This window comes from Battus philenor, unplaced genomic scaffold (genome assembly GCF_028537555.1).
Source record: "Battus philenor isolate CCGP_79_NKW_IND1 unplaced genomic scaffold, ilBatPhil1.0.hap1 SCAF_1, whole genome shotgun sequence".
Lineage (NCBI taxonomy): Eukaryota > Metazoa > Arthropoda > Insecta > Lepidoptera > Papilionidae > Battus > Battus philenor.
The window spans coordinates 5,113,224-5,128,374 of NW_027181661.1; the positions used below are offsets into that span (position 1 = coordinate 5,113,224).

General features: G+C 32.0%; 1 protein-coding gene across 3 annotated transcripts; it reads left to right on the forward strand.

Moving 5' to 3' along the window:
• Window positions 1-111: 111 nt before the first annotated feature.
• parvin (beta-parvin) lies at window positions 112-8,200 on the forward strand. Of its 3 annotated transcripts, none has more exons than XM_068762059.1 (8): window positions 112-201; window positions 321-479; window positions 741-830; window positions 2,463-2,734; window positions 4,092-4,282; window positions 5,280-5,394; window positions 6,231-6,474; window positions 7,984-8,200. In XM_068762059.1, the coding sequence occupies exons 2-8, from the start codon at window positions 362-364 to the stop codon at window positions 8,058-8,060; spliced, it is 1,107 nt and encodes a 368-aa protein (XP_068618160.1). In that variant the 5' UTR covers window positions 112-201; window positions 321-361; the 3' UTR covers window positions 8,061-8,200. The 3 variants fall into 3 exon arrangements, with proteins under 3 accessions (XP_068618160.1, XP_068618168.1, XP_068618178.1); XM_068762067.1 differs by having other exon boundaries at window positions 124-159; XM_068762077.1 differs by having other exon boundaries at window positions 152-201; window positions 351-479.
• The last annotated feature ends 6,951 nt before the right edge of the window (window positions 8,201-15,151 follow it).

Here is a 15,151-nt window from a genome sequence, read left to right on the forward strand (position 1 = left end):
CTATATTTTATGTAATTTAAAAAAAACTCATTGTTTTTAATATTATATGAATAAATTTAAATTTTAAAAAAATGTTGCATATGATGATAGAAGAAAGGAGATCGAACATGAATTTAGAGCTAATTTATACGTTTTCATAACGTCAAAATTAGTTGTGATGTAAGTTACTATATATACATATTGTCCTAACTATAAACTAAGGTAAACATCTGCAGTATTTTTTAAAAAATTTAAATCTTGGTTAATACGTACTATTTTATGTGCTTATTATGTACGAGTATAAGTCTAAAACTATTATTACAAATAATCCGTAATTACAGATTGGTGACTAATAGTTTTATACTTCAAAGCTGATTCAGAAATGTCTTCACCACGCCCGAAATCTCCTAAAACACCCGTATTGCCGAAAAAAGAAGACAAGGAGGAATCTTTTTGGGATAAAATTGGCACGATTGGCCGCAAAAAACGTATTAAGGAAGGTAAGTGGTCGAAAATTAAAGTTTTCGAAACTTGTGTAGGATGCATAAATGTAGATTACCTCATTCGATCTTTCCTTGAACTTGTTTGAATATGTTATGCCTTACATTTAACAAGTATTTAGGAACTGAGTGCATAGTTAACTATATTATAATATAATTATAGTTAATATAAACATTAGGATAGCAATGTCATGTCTATAATGGTATAATCTGTTAATATAATATATTTGATACGTAAATAATACATTATTTAATGCCCAGTACAAGATGTACAAGCAGAAGGCAAGTATGCAATTGACTCACCTGGAAGTCCAACTGCACCTGAAGTTCCACCTGAAGAATACAGTCTTCGTAAGTATATTTCTTAACTTAATTCATTAGAATTTTTAGTGAATTATTATTTTCAAGCTTTATCTTTCTTTTATTATAAAGGAAGTGCAATCTTCGCTTGTTCAACATCCCTTTTAACACATTGAAAGTGGCAATTTTACTGAAAATTTATCTTGGGTCACAGACCGGATACCGTTTGTGCATAAATTTTATCTAACTCTTTTATTTGAGAATAGTACTAATTCATCAGCATAATGATTAAATCAAAAACACCACTATCAAAAATAAAGTCCTTACAATAGTCAGAGTGTCACTAAGTTCAATAGTTGCACCAGGAATATTTAAATAATCTTGTATGTAATGTGTAATATCATGTTCGTTCCACTCTTCTTTCAAAGCATTGTTTTTGGTAGCTTAATATCAGAGTCATGCTCTTCTGATATAGTATCATTTTCACAGTTACCACAATTTTGTTCATAATCAGTTGGACAAGTTAAAGCATCTGCATATAATTCATTTTAAGATTCTTCATTATGTTTTGTCATTGTTTTTTTTATTTTAATTATTATTATTTTCAACAAAAGCTTTAGCAGCTCTTATAAGTGAGAGAAATGGCTTGTATTGTACTGACAAACAATTGCACTGAATGGTCACCAACAGAGATAACAAGAGTGATGCAAAAAAACCCATCATGAGTTTACTCATGGCTGGTCAACAGTGTTCGGCTCTAAAAACACGAGTTAACTCTTGACTGGTCAACAATGTGCTAAAATATATATTGTGTAACATATTTGATAAATAGCTGCATACTCACTATCCCACTTTTATTTAATTAATTGTAACCACTACTTCTATCCATAATTAGAGTAGTTATGATGATAGACATATAGTAGAGTAGTTATGATGTTGGTTATTGCATCATCTGTCTTAGTCTCCCCTCGCTCCACTTGTAGAAGTTATTCTGTAAGTGCTGTCAAATAATCACAATTCTTCACAAAGTTGAGTGACCTTTGGAATTTGAGCCTGTGCTTAGTCCACAATATCTAAAACATTTTTTTCTGCCTCCTAATTTTTAATTTCCATCAATGTGCTTTAATTTTCTCTCTTTTGCTGTCCACAAATTCTTTTTTTCTCCATCTTTTATTATCCAACATTAAGAGTATAAGTCTCCATAAGCAGATTGTTTGTTGGTTTTGTAATGTTGTCCATATATTGTATCTTTCCATACTTAGTCACTCACACTATGTAGACTTTTTTAAATCTATTTTTCAGTAGATTTAGAAACTGTTAACATATATGCAGTCCACTACGACAAAAAGAAAATTATTTTATGAATTTATTCCTTATGCTTTACTGTAAATACAAAATAAAAAACTATAATTTTTTACATTAAAATTAAATGTAGCTTATTACTTCTAGTCCTATTGCCATGAAATGAGTGCCTTACAACATTACACAGGACATGCAATAGCTTTATCAATAATTTATTTTTAACTTCTCATACATATTATCCTTATACGCAACAGTCCACAGAGATAAGGGTTCAGTAACATGTTTAACATTTTACAATTGTTTGAGTAGAAAAAGATACATACATACATACATTTATAAATATAGCTATGGGATCTACGAGTAATATAAACTTTGTTCCAGATGACAATGAAGAGCGTGCCATCATTGAACCTAGGTCTCTAGAAGACCCTAGAGTGAAAGAGCTGATACAAGTGTTGATAGACTGGATAAATGATGAGCTGGCTATGCAGAGGATCATTGTTAAGGATATCAGTGAAGACCTTTATGATGGTCAGGTGTTGCAGAAGTTGCTTGAAAAGTTGACAGGAACAAAGCTTGATGTGCCTGAGGTGACCCAGTCTGAGGAAGGACAGCGGCAGAAATTGGCTATAGTTCTAAGAGCAGTTAATAGGGTAAGTAATGTAATTTGAGCTTTAATTTCACTTTTAAAAAATTTGTGCCTTCATTACTATTTAATTTTACCATGAAGAATAAAATTATGCGTGGCTAAAGTATACCATGTAAAAAAATAATAATTTTTGGTTAAATTCCATATAGATAAAGTTGGGTGCACTGCTAGCATTAATTAAGTTTAATAAGTAATAATCCAAAGTTTGAAAATTATTTTTCTTACTAAATTATCATTGCTTTATTGTTGAATAGTGTGTACTATCATTTATTGACAATAAATGAGTTATAAATTCACCTCTGTGAAGCTATCACACCTACAACCTATCACCTGTAATGCTTTTTAATATTCCTTGCATCTTTAAATAGCAAATAAATTACTATATGTGAATTATCATTATTATTATTAGATTATTCAGTTTGTGGTCAAAATTTAACTCATTTTCCTGAAACAGTTGATTTTACTAATTAGCTACTACCAATGCTTGTCATTTAAAGTTAATAACCATGGGAGAATTACACAGTATCTATATAACTCTTAATGAATTATATCAATAATTGTTTAAATTGTAGATTAAATTTGTTATAAATATCTCTGTAATAATTTAAGAGATTCTTCAGATAGTGTTCAATCTTCCAAAATTAGTTTAAGTATAAATAAATGGTTATAAGACTAAAAAATTCTTGAGAAATTACTTTTGTAGTATTTGTGTTAAACATTATTTAAGCTTATCTTTAACACTCACTGCATGGCCATTATAGTGCTATCAATTTACGAGCTGGGCCTTTGGAGTGTTCGAACATATCTCAGGACTTTCCCGTCTTCTTTATTGCTGACTTGCAATAAGGATTAGATTTCAAACACCTCAGTGTATAGAAACCTTGGGATTTCAGCGCTTTGAGTGTTGGAGGTGCCTTTTGTAAAGCTGATACAAATTTTGTTTCTAAATTTTCTTTGACCCTGAGATTCAGTAGTGATTGCATATTCGATCCGCGACCCGAGTCAGTCCAAACGCTGTTCCTAACTTTTAGGTCTGGTCAACCACTCCTTGTTCCACTCAAGCCGTAATTCGTAGCAACTTGCTAGGAATATCGGGTGTTTAGGAGAGGTCCTTACCTCGACTACCAAATAGTCCTCGCTTTCCATTCACTATACTATACACCTACACAGTCGCTGCAGAACTGGTTGTGAGCTCAATTTAGATGGAGCTGTGCAAAGCCATAATCGGCTAGCAGCATAACTTGAATTACATAATATGCAATATATATTACATAATCTTAGAAGAACAAGATTAAATAACAAATAAAAATTATGCTTAATATTCTGAAAAATAAATTAACATTGAATTGTTAACATTACAGGTGCTCTTTGGAACATCAAAACCTGTGCAGAAATGGAGTGTGGATTCCATTCACTCCAAGAATGTGGTGTCTATTCTACATCTCCTCGTGGCTTTGGCGCGTCATTTTCGAGCTCCTGTTCGTCTTCCAGAGAATGTCAGTGTCAATGTTGTGGTTGTTAAGAAAGATGCACCAAACCAACTTTCTCATAGGTGATTTACTTTTAATACATCTGATAAACAGTTAAGTTTAACCACATAGTGCGCTGGACAGATGACCACTGGGCTGGTCCTGGGTTCAGGACTACAGCTTAACATTAGCCTTCAATAGGTCTATCAAATCTTGTAAAGATTTTGAAAGACACTGGTTGGTGGATGTTATCAACTAGTCCTGTTAGAAATTCAAGGCAGAGGCTGTGGTCTGCAACGATGATTTTGATAAAGTTTTGTATCATATCTCAATAATAATATAGACCTGCCTACCATCTAGACTTCAGAATATAGAGATTTTATATGTTTTAGGCTGTCTAGACTGTGATTGATCTTTGTGATGCCTTTTTTGTCTTTAAATTTGTAACTTTTCTGTAGGCTACTGTGTGCGCTTTGACAATAAACTCACATATATACTCACACCACACATACACACACATACAAGTATATGTATATTTATTCAAATATATATATACATATATATATACATACATATATATGTATATACATAACTTTTCTTGGACCAGAGTGTCGGAAACCTCACAGCTATGTATTTTAAGTTAATGCCATTATGCGGGAGCTTAAATTCATTCTGCAATAGTTTCTCTCAAAATACGCTTTTCTGGTATTTTGTGGGAGGTCAACGTTTTGCAGTGAGCGTGTATCGGCGAACATGAATATGATGGTGATAAAAGTGGAGTGAATGGAAAAGAAAATAAATTAAACAATTAATAGAGAAATTATCTATTAATTTTGAGTATAAATATAACACGCTTATTACTAGCTACTCACAAATAATTTGTGTAAAATATTCTAATTTTGTAAAATAAAATGATTGGATTCTAGAAAGGTGTTCCATTATTCTGTGATTAATTTTGGATCCCATAAATTCAATTGATAATTTTTTACATACTTCTAATGTTATAGTTCATTTGAATTTGATGATATATTTAGTTGTCTGTATTATGAATGATTAAATTATATTGTATTTATTTTATAGAACTTACATAGAAGACATAACAACGACATATGACGATCTTGGTATGAAATGCGAAAGGGATGCATTTGACGCTCTGTTCGACCATGCACCTGATAAACTCCAAGTTGTTAAAAAGGTAAACTTATTTAATAAACAATAAAATATAATTTTTTTTTATCTACAGGAATGATTGACTATAGGTGTAAATTAACAGGGGTTACTGTATAGCATTTATTGTTAAGGAATGTATAGTACACAATGAAGTAATAACATAATAAAATAATATTAAGAAAATCGTTTTCATAATTCAGATGAATGCATAATAAATTAATAATTATTTATTATATGTTTCTGCAGACAGTGTTGCCAGAAGTTGTTGACCAGTAGCAATAAACAAAAGATGACTATTAATTGATGTAAAAGCCTAAAAGTTTTTTGCTGACAAATGATCTGTATGAAGTCCTTCTCTAATTATTGTTGTTGAATGGACTCCATTGATTGATCTATAGATGCTTCAATAATTTGGTTAGGTCAAAAGTAAATTTCCCTTTGTTTTTTTATTTTGCATTCTTTTTGCGTTAACTTAAATGTTTTTAGAATTGTTATGTTGCACTTCCTTTTGATGGTGTTATTTCACATTATTCAAACTTCGTAATTTTTAACATGCAAGAAAAATCTCAAAGTTTTATTAAGAGTTGTAGTTTGAAAAGGAGCAATTTTTTATGAACCTTCTCCTTTACACCCTAAGGGTGGAAGTTCGTAAAATCCATCCATAGCTGACGTCCACTTGGCAAAAAAGAATATATCTACTGAATTTGAAGTTTCTAAGCCTTATGGTGTCAGAGATATCGCGATGAGTTAGTATATAGGTGAAAGTGGATGAAAAACAAGGTTAACGGTTATGGATATAAAAGCTTTAAATTCGTGAATATATGGCTCATTTCTGAGCAAAACTTTTATTTTATTTTTCAGTCACTAATAACATTTGTGAACAAACATCTGAGCAAGGTGAATCTTGAGGTTATGGATCTGGACACCCAATTCCACGATGGCGTGTACTTGTGCCTGCTTATGGGTCTACTCGAAGGATTCTTTGTGCCACTGTACGACTTCCATTTGACACCACAGGACTTTGAACAGAAAGTACACAATGTGTCATTTGCTTTTGAGTTGATGCAAGATGTTGGTCTTGCTAAACCTAAAGCAAGACCTGAAGGTAATCTTAACATTTGTTTCCTTTTCATTTTTGAATTTTTTGCATATTTTTCGAAAGTATACACAGCACAACAGATTGGAAAGTTAGTATAGAAGTTGTAGTAAGACGGGCGAAGGCCGATTCCAACCAGTCTTATTGAGGAGACCTATGTTATGGCGACCTTAGTTATGTCGTCGGTCCACCTAAACAATTTATCTTTACCATCAAATTATTTTTTTTTATTTAGTAACGTTATTTGAGAGGAGCCAAGTTCAATTCAAGGCCCAAATGGTCCTTTTAAAATAAATATGTTCTGGACCAACAAAATTTATGAAAATATTTCCCAGAAAATTAAAAAAATTTGTTAAACCAAAACGTGTGCATACAACTGACAAAAATTCATTTTTATAATGGCGTCTAGTTAGTCGAGGAAATGTAAAAACCGATGCCGATCTGAATTTTTCGCAATACTATCGTGCTATTCATTTTTATTACATAACATACTAAATTGAATTCTTAATCTATTTGCAAAATAGGCGCGAGTATTCATATTAGTTTTAGTGTAAAATTCTATAAAAGTAAAAACAATATATATTTCAACATTATTTATTACTAGTCTTGTACGTATATTAAAAATATATACATATAATAAAAAGTAGGCGCGTCCATAGTGTATATAAGGCACCATGAAAAACTGGCCATACCAAAATTTCGATTACTATAAATTTTCAATTTGTTGGTAATAAAAGAAATTAGATTTTTTAAAAATTTCGTAAAACATTATTGAACTACAGTTTATAAAACATAATGCACACAACAAAATTAAATTGACCGAAAAGGCATATTATTCAATAAACGAATAGTTAAATGACAAGAATTTTTGGCAATGATGTTGCTTGATTGTTTTGTTTTCATTGACGCTTTATCTGACCGATACTGTATATACTTAAATCAGTATTGTTAAACTTTTATAAAAGGTATACTTCTCTATAGCTATAACACCTTGCGAAGCAGAGTCCACAATAGATCTTTTAAAAAATGGTTGATCAATTAGAGTCTTGTTAAAAGTTCCAATGTATAAATTAATATTATCTTCTATCTTTACTGTATGTATAGTGTGGAATGCATAACGCAGTTTCACAGTTTTCACACCGGTAAATAGCTTACATATAAATTCAGATACCAACAAAGAGATGCAAAATATCAAACCAACATTCCATCCATCACAAGTCTTTGTGATCGTATACTGTTTATGTATATTTGGTTTAAATGCCGAACGCGGCCCTAATATATATACGCCTTTATATATACGCTTATTCTAATCCCTTAAAAGTTTTTTGTACCTGGGAATTTAGATTGTTTAATGTTAAGTTTGATATATAAACAAATGTATCTATACATAGCTCAAAGAATTGTTCGTCTGAAATGACAGTGGGTATATAGTAAAGATCTAACACTATAGGATTCTGCAATGAGTGTGTTTTATTATTTTTAGTGTACATTATTATTTATGATTTTAATTTTTTTCAGATATTGTGAATCTCGATCTCAAGTCAACGCTGCGAGTGCTGTACAATCTATTCACTAAATACAAAAACATGGCTTAACACAGGCTTGATTGCGCTTACTCAATATTCACAATATTAACAACGCATGCTAAAACTAGATGTAAGATTAAAGTTTTAATAATAACAAAGTAATTTATTAACAGATAAAGTGTGGAATATAACTTATTTTTAATAAAATATATATTTTTAACTCTACCTTAGTTTTATTTATTCCTTCCGAAGCTATTTATTTTTAATTAGAAAATATTTATGACACGTGGCGAATGCTAAGCGAATACCTAGCGGACTTACATATTTTTTCATTGTTTATCTGCTAGCGAATTGATTTATTTTATGTTAGTCTTGTTTTAATGTTTTTAGCCTAAAAATACAACAATCTAAGAATCGTATTATTATCTACAGCTTTGCGCTGTGTAATTTTGTCAAGTAAATTTTTTCCATAGGATACTGTATATAAACTCTACATAATCTCTAAATAATAAGGCTATATTTGCAGAGCGAAAGTATAAAATGCACAAGCGATTACTTTAAAGTAACATGGTCCTTATTTTTATAATCGAAATAAACTGTTCTCTGATTTATTTTTGATTGTTTAAAGGTTGTGGAAAACATTATGGTAATAAGAGGCTTGAACTAAATTGAAAAAAATACGAATTTTTAAAAACAAAAATTTTCCAAAATCATCGTTATTTTTTAGAAACGTACATAACCTGGATGATTAATAATTTTGCAAAGCGAATAATGCGTGCTTTACAATTTTAAATTTCTATATCTTAATCTGTTATAATATATGCTTTGTTTACAATTTATAATTAGTGATCGATTACCATTAAGTAATAGTTGTATTGGGAAATCGCAAGCATGCTAAACAATTGACAGCGTTTATTTACTTTTGTTATATGTTCACACGTTCATTACGTGAAGGATGCTAAAAAGGCCAATTTGATATAAAGTAGAATCAAATTGAGATTTTATGAAACAGTATGCCTCAACTTTAAGATTACAAGGTCCCAAATGCCTCTTGATCTGAGAATAGCCCAGAACAAATTCGGATGGTAATTATTTACACTCGCTTTTAGGAACACACAAACAGATAACAGCAATGTGCCTTGGAGTTAGTAGAAACCCAGTTATCAAACAGTCAACGTTTATATAACTGACTAGTAGAGGCATCACAGATGTGGTGTTGGCGCCGAATATTAAAAATCCCGTGGCCAGCGCTCCGCACTATTAAGTTTATCCTTAAAGAGCTCAGAATAAAGACCCTGCTTAGTTCAGGTTGAAGTTGCTGTCAGCTAAAGAGATTTTACAGCTTCATCGGAACTGAGTTCATGGAGCGGAAGGGTTTGTAAAGTTAAAAATTAAGACCCGACTGTCCACAATTTGCTTGCGTAAAATGGTTTATTACTACGGCCATATGCCCGGAAAGCTGGGATAATCTGGAAAAGGTGGGTAAAAAGGCCCGAGCATGGCTACCTTCTCGCTGGTCACACAAGGCACGCAAGGGTTCTTAAAACTGTCACAAAATAGAACAGCCTGGTAGTTGAAATTTACTAGCTTGATCACGAACCTCAGTTATTTGGAAGCGACGAAGAATTTTGATAACTCCGTGATTTTTTGAATTCCTCTCGAAGTAACTTTATATGCAATAATGCTACCGTTAAGAAAAATATGTAACCTGTACATCTAGTTTCAAAACAATTAAAAGCAGACAACCTCGTGAATTTTAACATTATTATTTTGTACGTAAAATAAACCTTCACTGAAACTAAAACAGGACTTCATAATTACTGTGTTTACAGAGTTCCACAGTGATCGTACCAGCACAAGAGACGCGTTAGTACAATTATGTTCAGGTCGGCCCAAAAAAGACCTCACGCTGAAAATCATAGATACAATTAATGCAATAATATTGAACGCTCGGAGAATGAATATATGTAAAGTAGCTGAGGTAAAGGTATCTCAACCGAGCTAATAAATCATATTGCACCTTATTATTTGTATATTAAAAAGATGTCCACATGTCTGAGTCTCGCGATTGTTCAAAGGGTATATGGTGAAGTTCAACCGCAATCCGGAGGAGTTTCTATAATGTTTAATAACAGTAGATATAACATGGTTCCATCACATTATGCCAGAGATAAAGGAACAATTAAAACAATTGAATTCTTTAGCGTGCACCAAAGGTCAACAATGTCATCGCCACAGTGTTTATGTGTCTTTTGTGTCGCTCACATAGATAGAGAGTTAGAACGATCACCGCACAATATTATTCAGAGCTAGGCAGATTCGATCTGGACTTAAAGCAAAAACTACCTCATTAGGCGAAAAAACTACTATTATAATAAGATAATTAACGAGTGCACACGTGGTATGCCAAAAATTCATAAAGTGGACAACGAACTGCCACCCTATCCAACATATTCTCCAGATTAAGCCCCCTGTCACTTTCAGTGGGCTAAAACTTTAAGAGCCTTGAGAGAACTTATTGTTTGGAAAGAATAAAAAAATGTCAAAAACACTGAACTAAATAATTATCTAAAGGTGATTATGTTGGAAATTGAAATGTTTACTTGCCGATATTTATTCAAATATTCGTGGAGTTATAAAACGGCCTTCGTATATCTTATACACCTCGTACCTTCTATTAAATTGTACATATATAATAAATATGTTATATATAATACCTATTGTACCGACTCATCACTATATCTCCAAAATATCATAAAGCTTATAGATATATGAAATTATGTAAGAATTTTCATCTCGCTAAGCAGAGATCCGCTTTTGTTTCACAAAATCCCACCCGCATCGCAGTTCATTATAACGAATGCATATTTCTAACTGTTCAGAATCATTTTTGGCTTACACAGCTCTATATTTTACACCACATGAATCGAGCGGGGGACAGCTTGTATGTATTATATAATAACGATAGATTCATAAGCAAAAGTAAATAAAAAAACAAATAGGATAAAAGAAAATTCTTATTTATAGGCTGATGTATCAAATAACGATAGCACTATTACCGTATATATTAACCAGATTACATGCAAATACGATAACCATACGAAAAGTCTTCAAAAATAAACCTTCGAAGATTCCCTTACGTAAATCTATTATATTCAACACGACTTAGCTTTTCTTTACTTGGCAAATAATATCGTGATACACGGGTGGAAATCTGTCATGTATATATATATATATATATATATATATATATATATATATATATATGTGTGTTTATGTACTCTCTACGCAACGACTAATGTTCGATGATACAAATTTATTTTCGAAAATATTTCACATACATCGTGACGTTCACAGTTCAATAACATGTGATATTGATTCAGTTTTGCGTGTGTATTATGTAAAAATAATTCATCGATTCAAATCTCATACGGTACGTTTCCGGCCTGCCCTGTTTTAGAAAGGAGTTGTTAAAATAAAATCATAGAAACGTTGTCGTCTTTCTTGGTTGTCTTTGTACAATATATTAAAGCGTGAATTCATTCCTCCATCAAAAACGAAAAAAAACAGGTAAACATTTCTTGTGGAATCTATGCACATCGTTTGAGATATTTCATACGAGAATTCTTTGAATAAAAACTACATCATTTTTAAAGTATCGCTACTCTATTATACGAAGAAGTTGTTATATATACAGAGCGATTGGTTAGAGGTGTAATAGTTTTAAAAAGGATTAATGTATAGCTATTTTATAGCTTACAATGTATGATACGTCCTTTCTAAAAGTCAATGATTTCAGAAATAATACATAACGCAATTATAGAATAAGAAAAAGTGTTTTGAGAATTCTAAATACTACATATAAAACATAATTTTTGTTAAGTGTATGTCCTTGCAGACTATCTGTCGCGTTCCATTAGCGTTGCTGTGATCACTTAAAAGTTTTAATGTTTTTTTGCTGAAAAATAAGATATATAGTACATAGTGAATGAAATATTTATAGCTTTTACTCTTATAATCAGTCACCCTGTATTTTTAAGGATACAGTTTTTAAGATTCATTTCTCTTCTTTCAATTAGTACCGTAATGGTGGATTTCTGATTTAAAAGAATGTGTCTAAAAGTACAAAGTTATTTTATCATTAGCGGCACTAAAGTGTAGTTAAATAAGGTTGTTTGTAAAGTTAACAGTACCAAGGTGATGTCTATGGTGTTAAGTGAGGGAAGGAGTCCAGCTTAGCGAAGGTTGAGCCAACACGCGGGAAAGTAATGTTTATTATCTCATAATCTATTATTTCTATTATACCAATACAAGTTGTCTGACAAATCAACAATAAACAATAATCGGGTGAAAGGGAAGATAGCCTTAACTATGCTAAGATAATTATTTAAACAAATTATTAAACTAATTTCGTTTGTAGTTATGAATATTAATATACGGTTTGAGATACTGCTCTATTACGAAGGCTATTGCAGTTTGAATCTTTGTCTGTCATTTACGGAACAGTTTCTTTGACAGTATTATGAAAGTGATAGAAAAATAAAGAATTTTAATTACAGTAATAATTCTCCACAACGTGTTATTAACGAGTCCCAAATTTTTATGACCACGTTGCCCGCAAACAACTGCACAATATTAAAAAATTGCTGGAATAGGGGAAAGTAGATGGTAAAAGACTTCGTGAACTATCACCATCTCGCCTGTCTGATCAAGACAATGAATCGACTCTTTTAATACATTCTCGAAGAAAGCAGATGATAGGACGGTGTAGAAATAAAAATTTATCAGAAATAATAAAACGTCAGTGAAGACGAAGAAGTCTTTGTATAAGTTATTAGAAATCGTATTTGTACTTTTTTTAAAAGCAATAACTTTAAAAATACGTAATATTGATTTATATATTAAGCATCCAGAGCTTATTACCCGTATTTTCTATTTTCTTAGCGCAAACATCGTATACGCCATTCCGAATGTTATTCCTCGCAAGTAAACTTAAGATACAAATCAAGCTTAGAGTTAACTATTGTCTTGATGGACTTGTGAAAACTAAGATAAGTCAATATCATCATTATTATCCTCATCATTTCAACCGTAAGACTTCCACTGGTAAGCAGCAATCTGCCCCATAAATTTATAATAATCGGTTGAAAGCGGCTTGCCTCCAGCATTTTCTGACGACTGACAAGTCATTATAGTAATAAACAAATTCTTGCAGTGCCAATAGAACTCTTGAAGAATGCTGGATTGCTGTGAAAGAGCGGACTGGTCTATAACACGCAAAGTTTTTCTATCGCTAGGCATATCTTTAAGATTAATTACGCGATAATCCCATAATTTTGTTGAGTATTACGTTAATTATGACGAATGCATAAACCATTGCTATCTTCGTTACTAAATTGTTTTTCTACACAAATATTTATACAAAGTACGAAAAATCATCGACATTCAAAACAAATTTTTAGGCTTTGTACCAGTGCCTAGGTAATAAATTTCCATTTCTTTTAAAAATCTTTTCAATATTCATTTATGGATCTAAATATTTCATATTTTTCTTACTAATCAAGGAATCCTTGATATTGTTGGCATAAAATCTTGTGAAGATTATTAATACGGATAGAAGAAGCCTACCTACCTATAGATACAGCAGTAGATATTCCACCCCTGTAGATTTTCGATAAGACCGGTTGGAAGCAGATGCATCTAGTGTTTTTGAACAACCTTAACAAGACATTATGTGAGAATGTGCGTAAGTATTTAAGGTATACCGATGTGTGGTCTACACTATAAAGCTGTAAGGCGCCAGCGGCGATCCGTTCTGCGCTGTGCGCCCTACCCATCGCCACTTCAACTTCTTCAGCAATGAACTGAAAGAAATTTAGTATACTCACGTATTTTCGTGTGTTGCGATGTTCATGACTGGTGCGATGGTACGTTTCGGATTTGTACTGAACACATAAATCACGCGGACGACCCCATCGAAATATTTGAATAAACCATTTTTTTAACGCGAAACCGACCGCGAGCATAATATCTAATATGCCAATATATTTTAGGCCCGATAAAAGAAAAATAAAGTTATGTTTATGAAAATGACGATAACTGAATTTGAGTCACAACAGTTCGTTGTGAGATACCGAAGTGACACAAACGAATATAAGTTCCTAACAGTGACGGATAAAATTTAGCTGACGATGCAACCTACTATTATTTTCTCAGTAGACTTGTTACTTGAGACACAGCGATTTCTTGGTACTATGGGAACGTGACAGAGAGTGCTTTGTCTCACCGATATCAAATAACAAAGTATGTGATAACATATAAATTAATGAATCAGAAATAATATAATTTCTATTAATGCCAAAAAAATAACTTAAGTCAATGGTTTGAAAGAAAGTTGTAAAAAAAGTTTATGTACTTGTTTATACAAAATTATTAGTAACATCTAAATCATTATTAAACTTTAATCTCTCTAAAGGTATTACGAGTATTTCAACCGTAAGCCGTCTATTTCTGAAGGCCTGCCCCATATATTTCCAATAGTATCAGTTGGCAGCAATCCGATGGCTATAACAGGGTCCTCTAACTTTGCTGGTGTAAGTCCGACGCTGCACTTTGTGGTCTTTATACCAGAACCTTCTGGTCCCAGTAGCCAACCGTTTTGCACATGTGACACACTGCCACTTCAACTTACAATCGTTTTGATTAGTTACTAAAAAATTTAGTGTGCTTACGTAGATGTTTTAATGTTTGCGATGTCAATGTCTAGACAATTCTAAGTGTGATACTAAGTTACAAATTTGATGATTAATACGAGATACGAAGTCAAGCGAAAGGCCTTTCTGAAAGATACAAAAACTGAAATGTTTAAATGCGAAACCGCCTGATAAATGCCGATCTAATACGTCAATTATTTTGGGTTATAACAGTTACTTTCTTTCGTATACGAATCTCTGCTTTCCTCATCCGATTTCTTAGCGAAATCCTGAGCATTTCCATTACTCATTAAGCGATTGTGATTTTGCCAATATATATTAATCGTAGAGTAAGAAGTCTTTAGGTACTGGGCGAGAAGACTTTTGTAGTTTTATAATGTAGCGCAGTCGCGCTGCATTTGCCGAATGACCTTTTACGAGTAAACATGTTCAAGAATCGAGCTAATG

What these genes read in the sequence shown, in the direction of transcription:
- parvin (XM_068762059.1), top strand. Translation starts at nt 362, where the DNA reads ATGTCTTCACCACGCCCGAAATCTCCTAAAACACCCGTATTGCCGAAA. An exon ending in TTCTAAGAGCAGTTAATAGG is followed by an intron (nt 2,735 to 4,091) that starts GTAAGTAATGTA and finishes TTAACATTACAG; the next exon opens with GTGCTCTTTGGAACATCAAA. An exon ending in AACTCCAAGTTGTTAAAAAG is followed by an intron (nt 5,395 to 6,230) that starts GTAAACTTATTT and finishes TTTATTTTTCAG; the next exon opens with TCACTAATAACATTTGTGAA.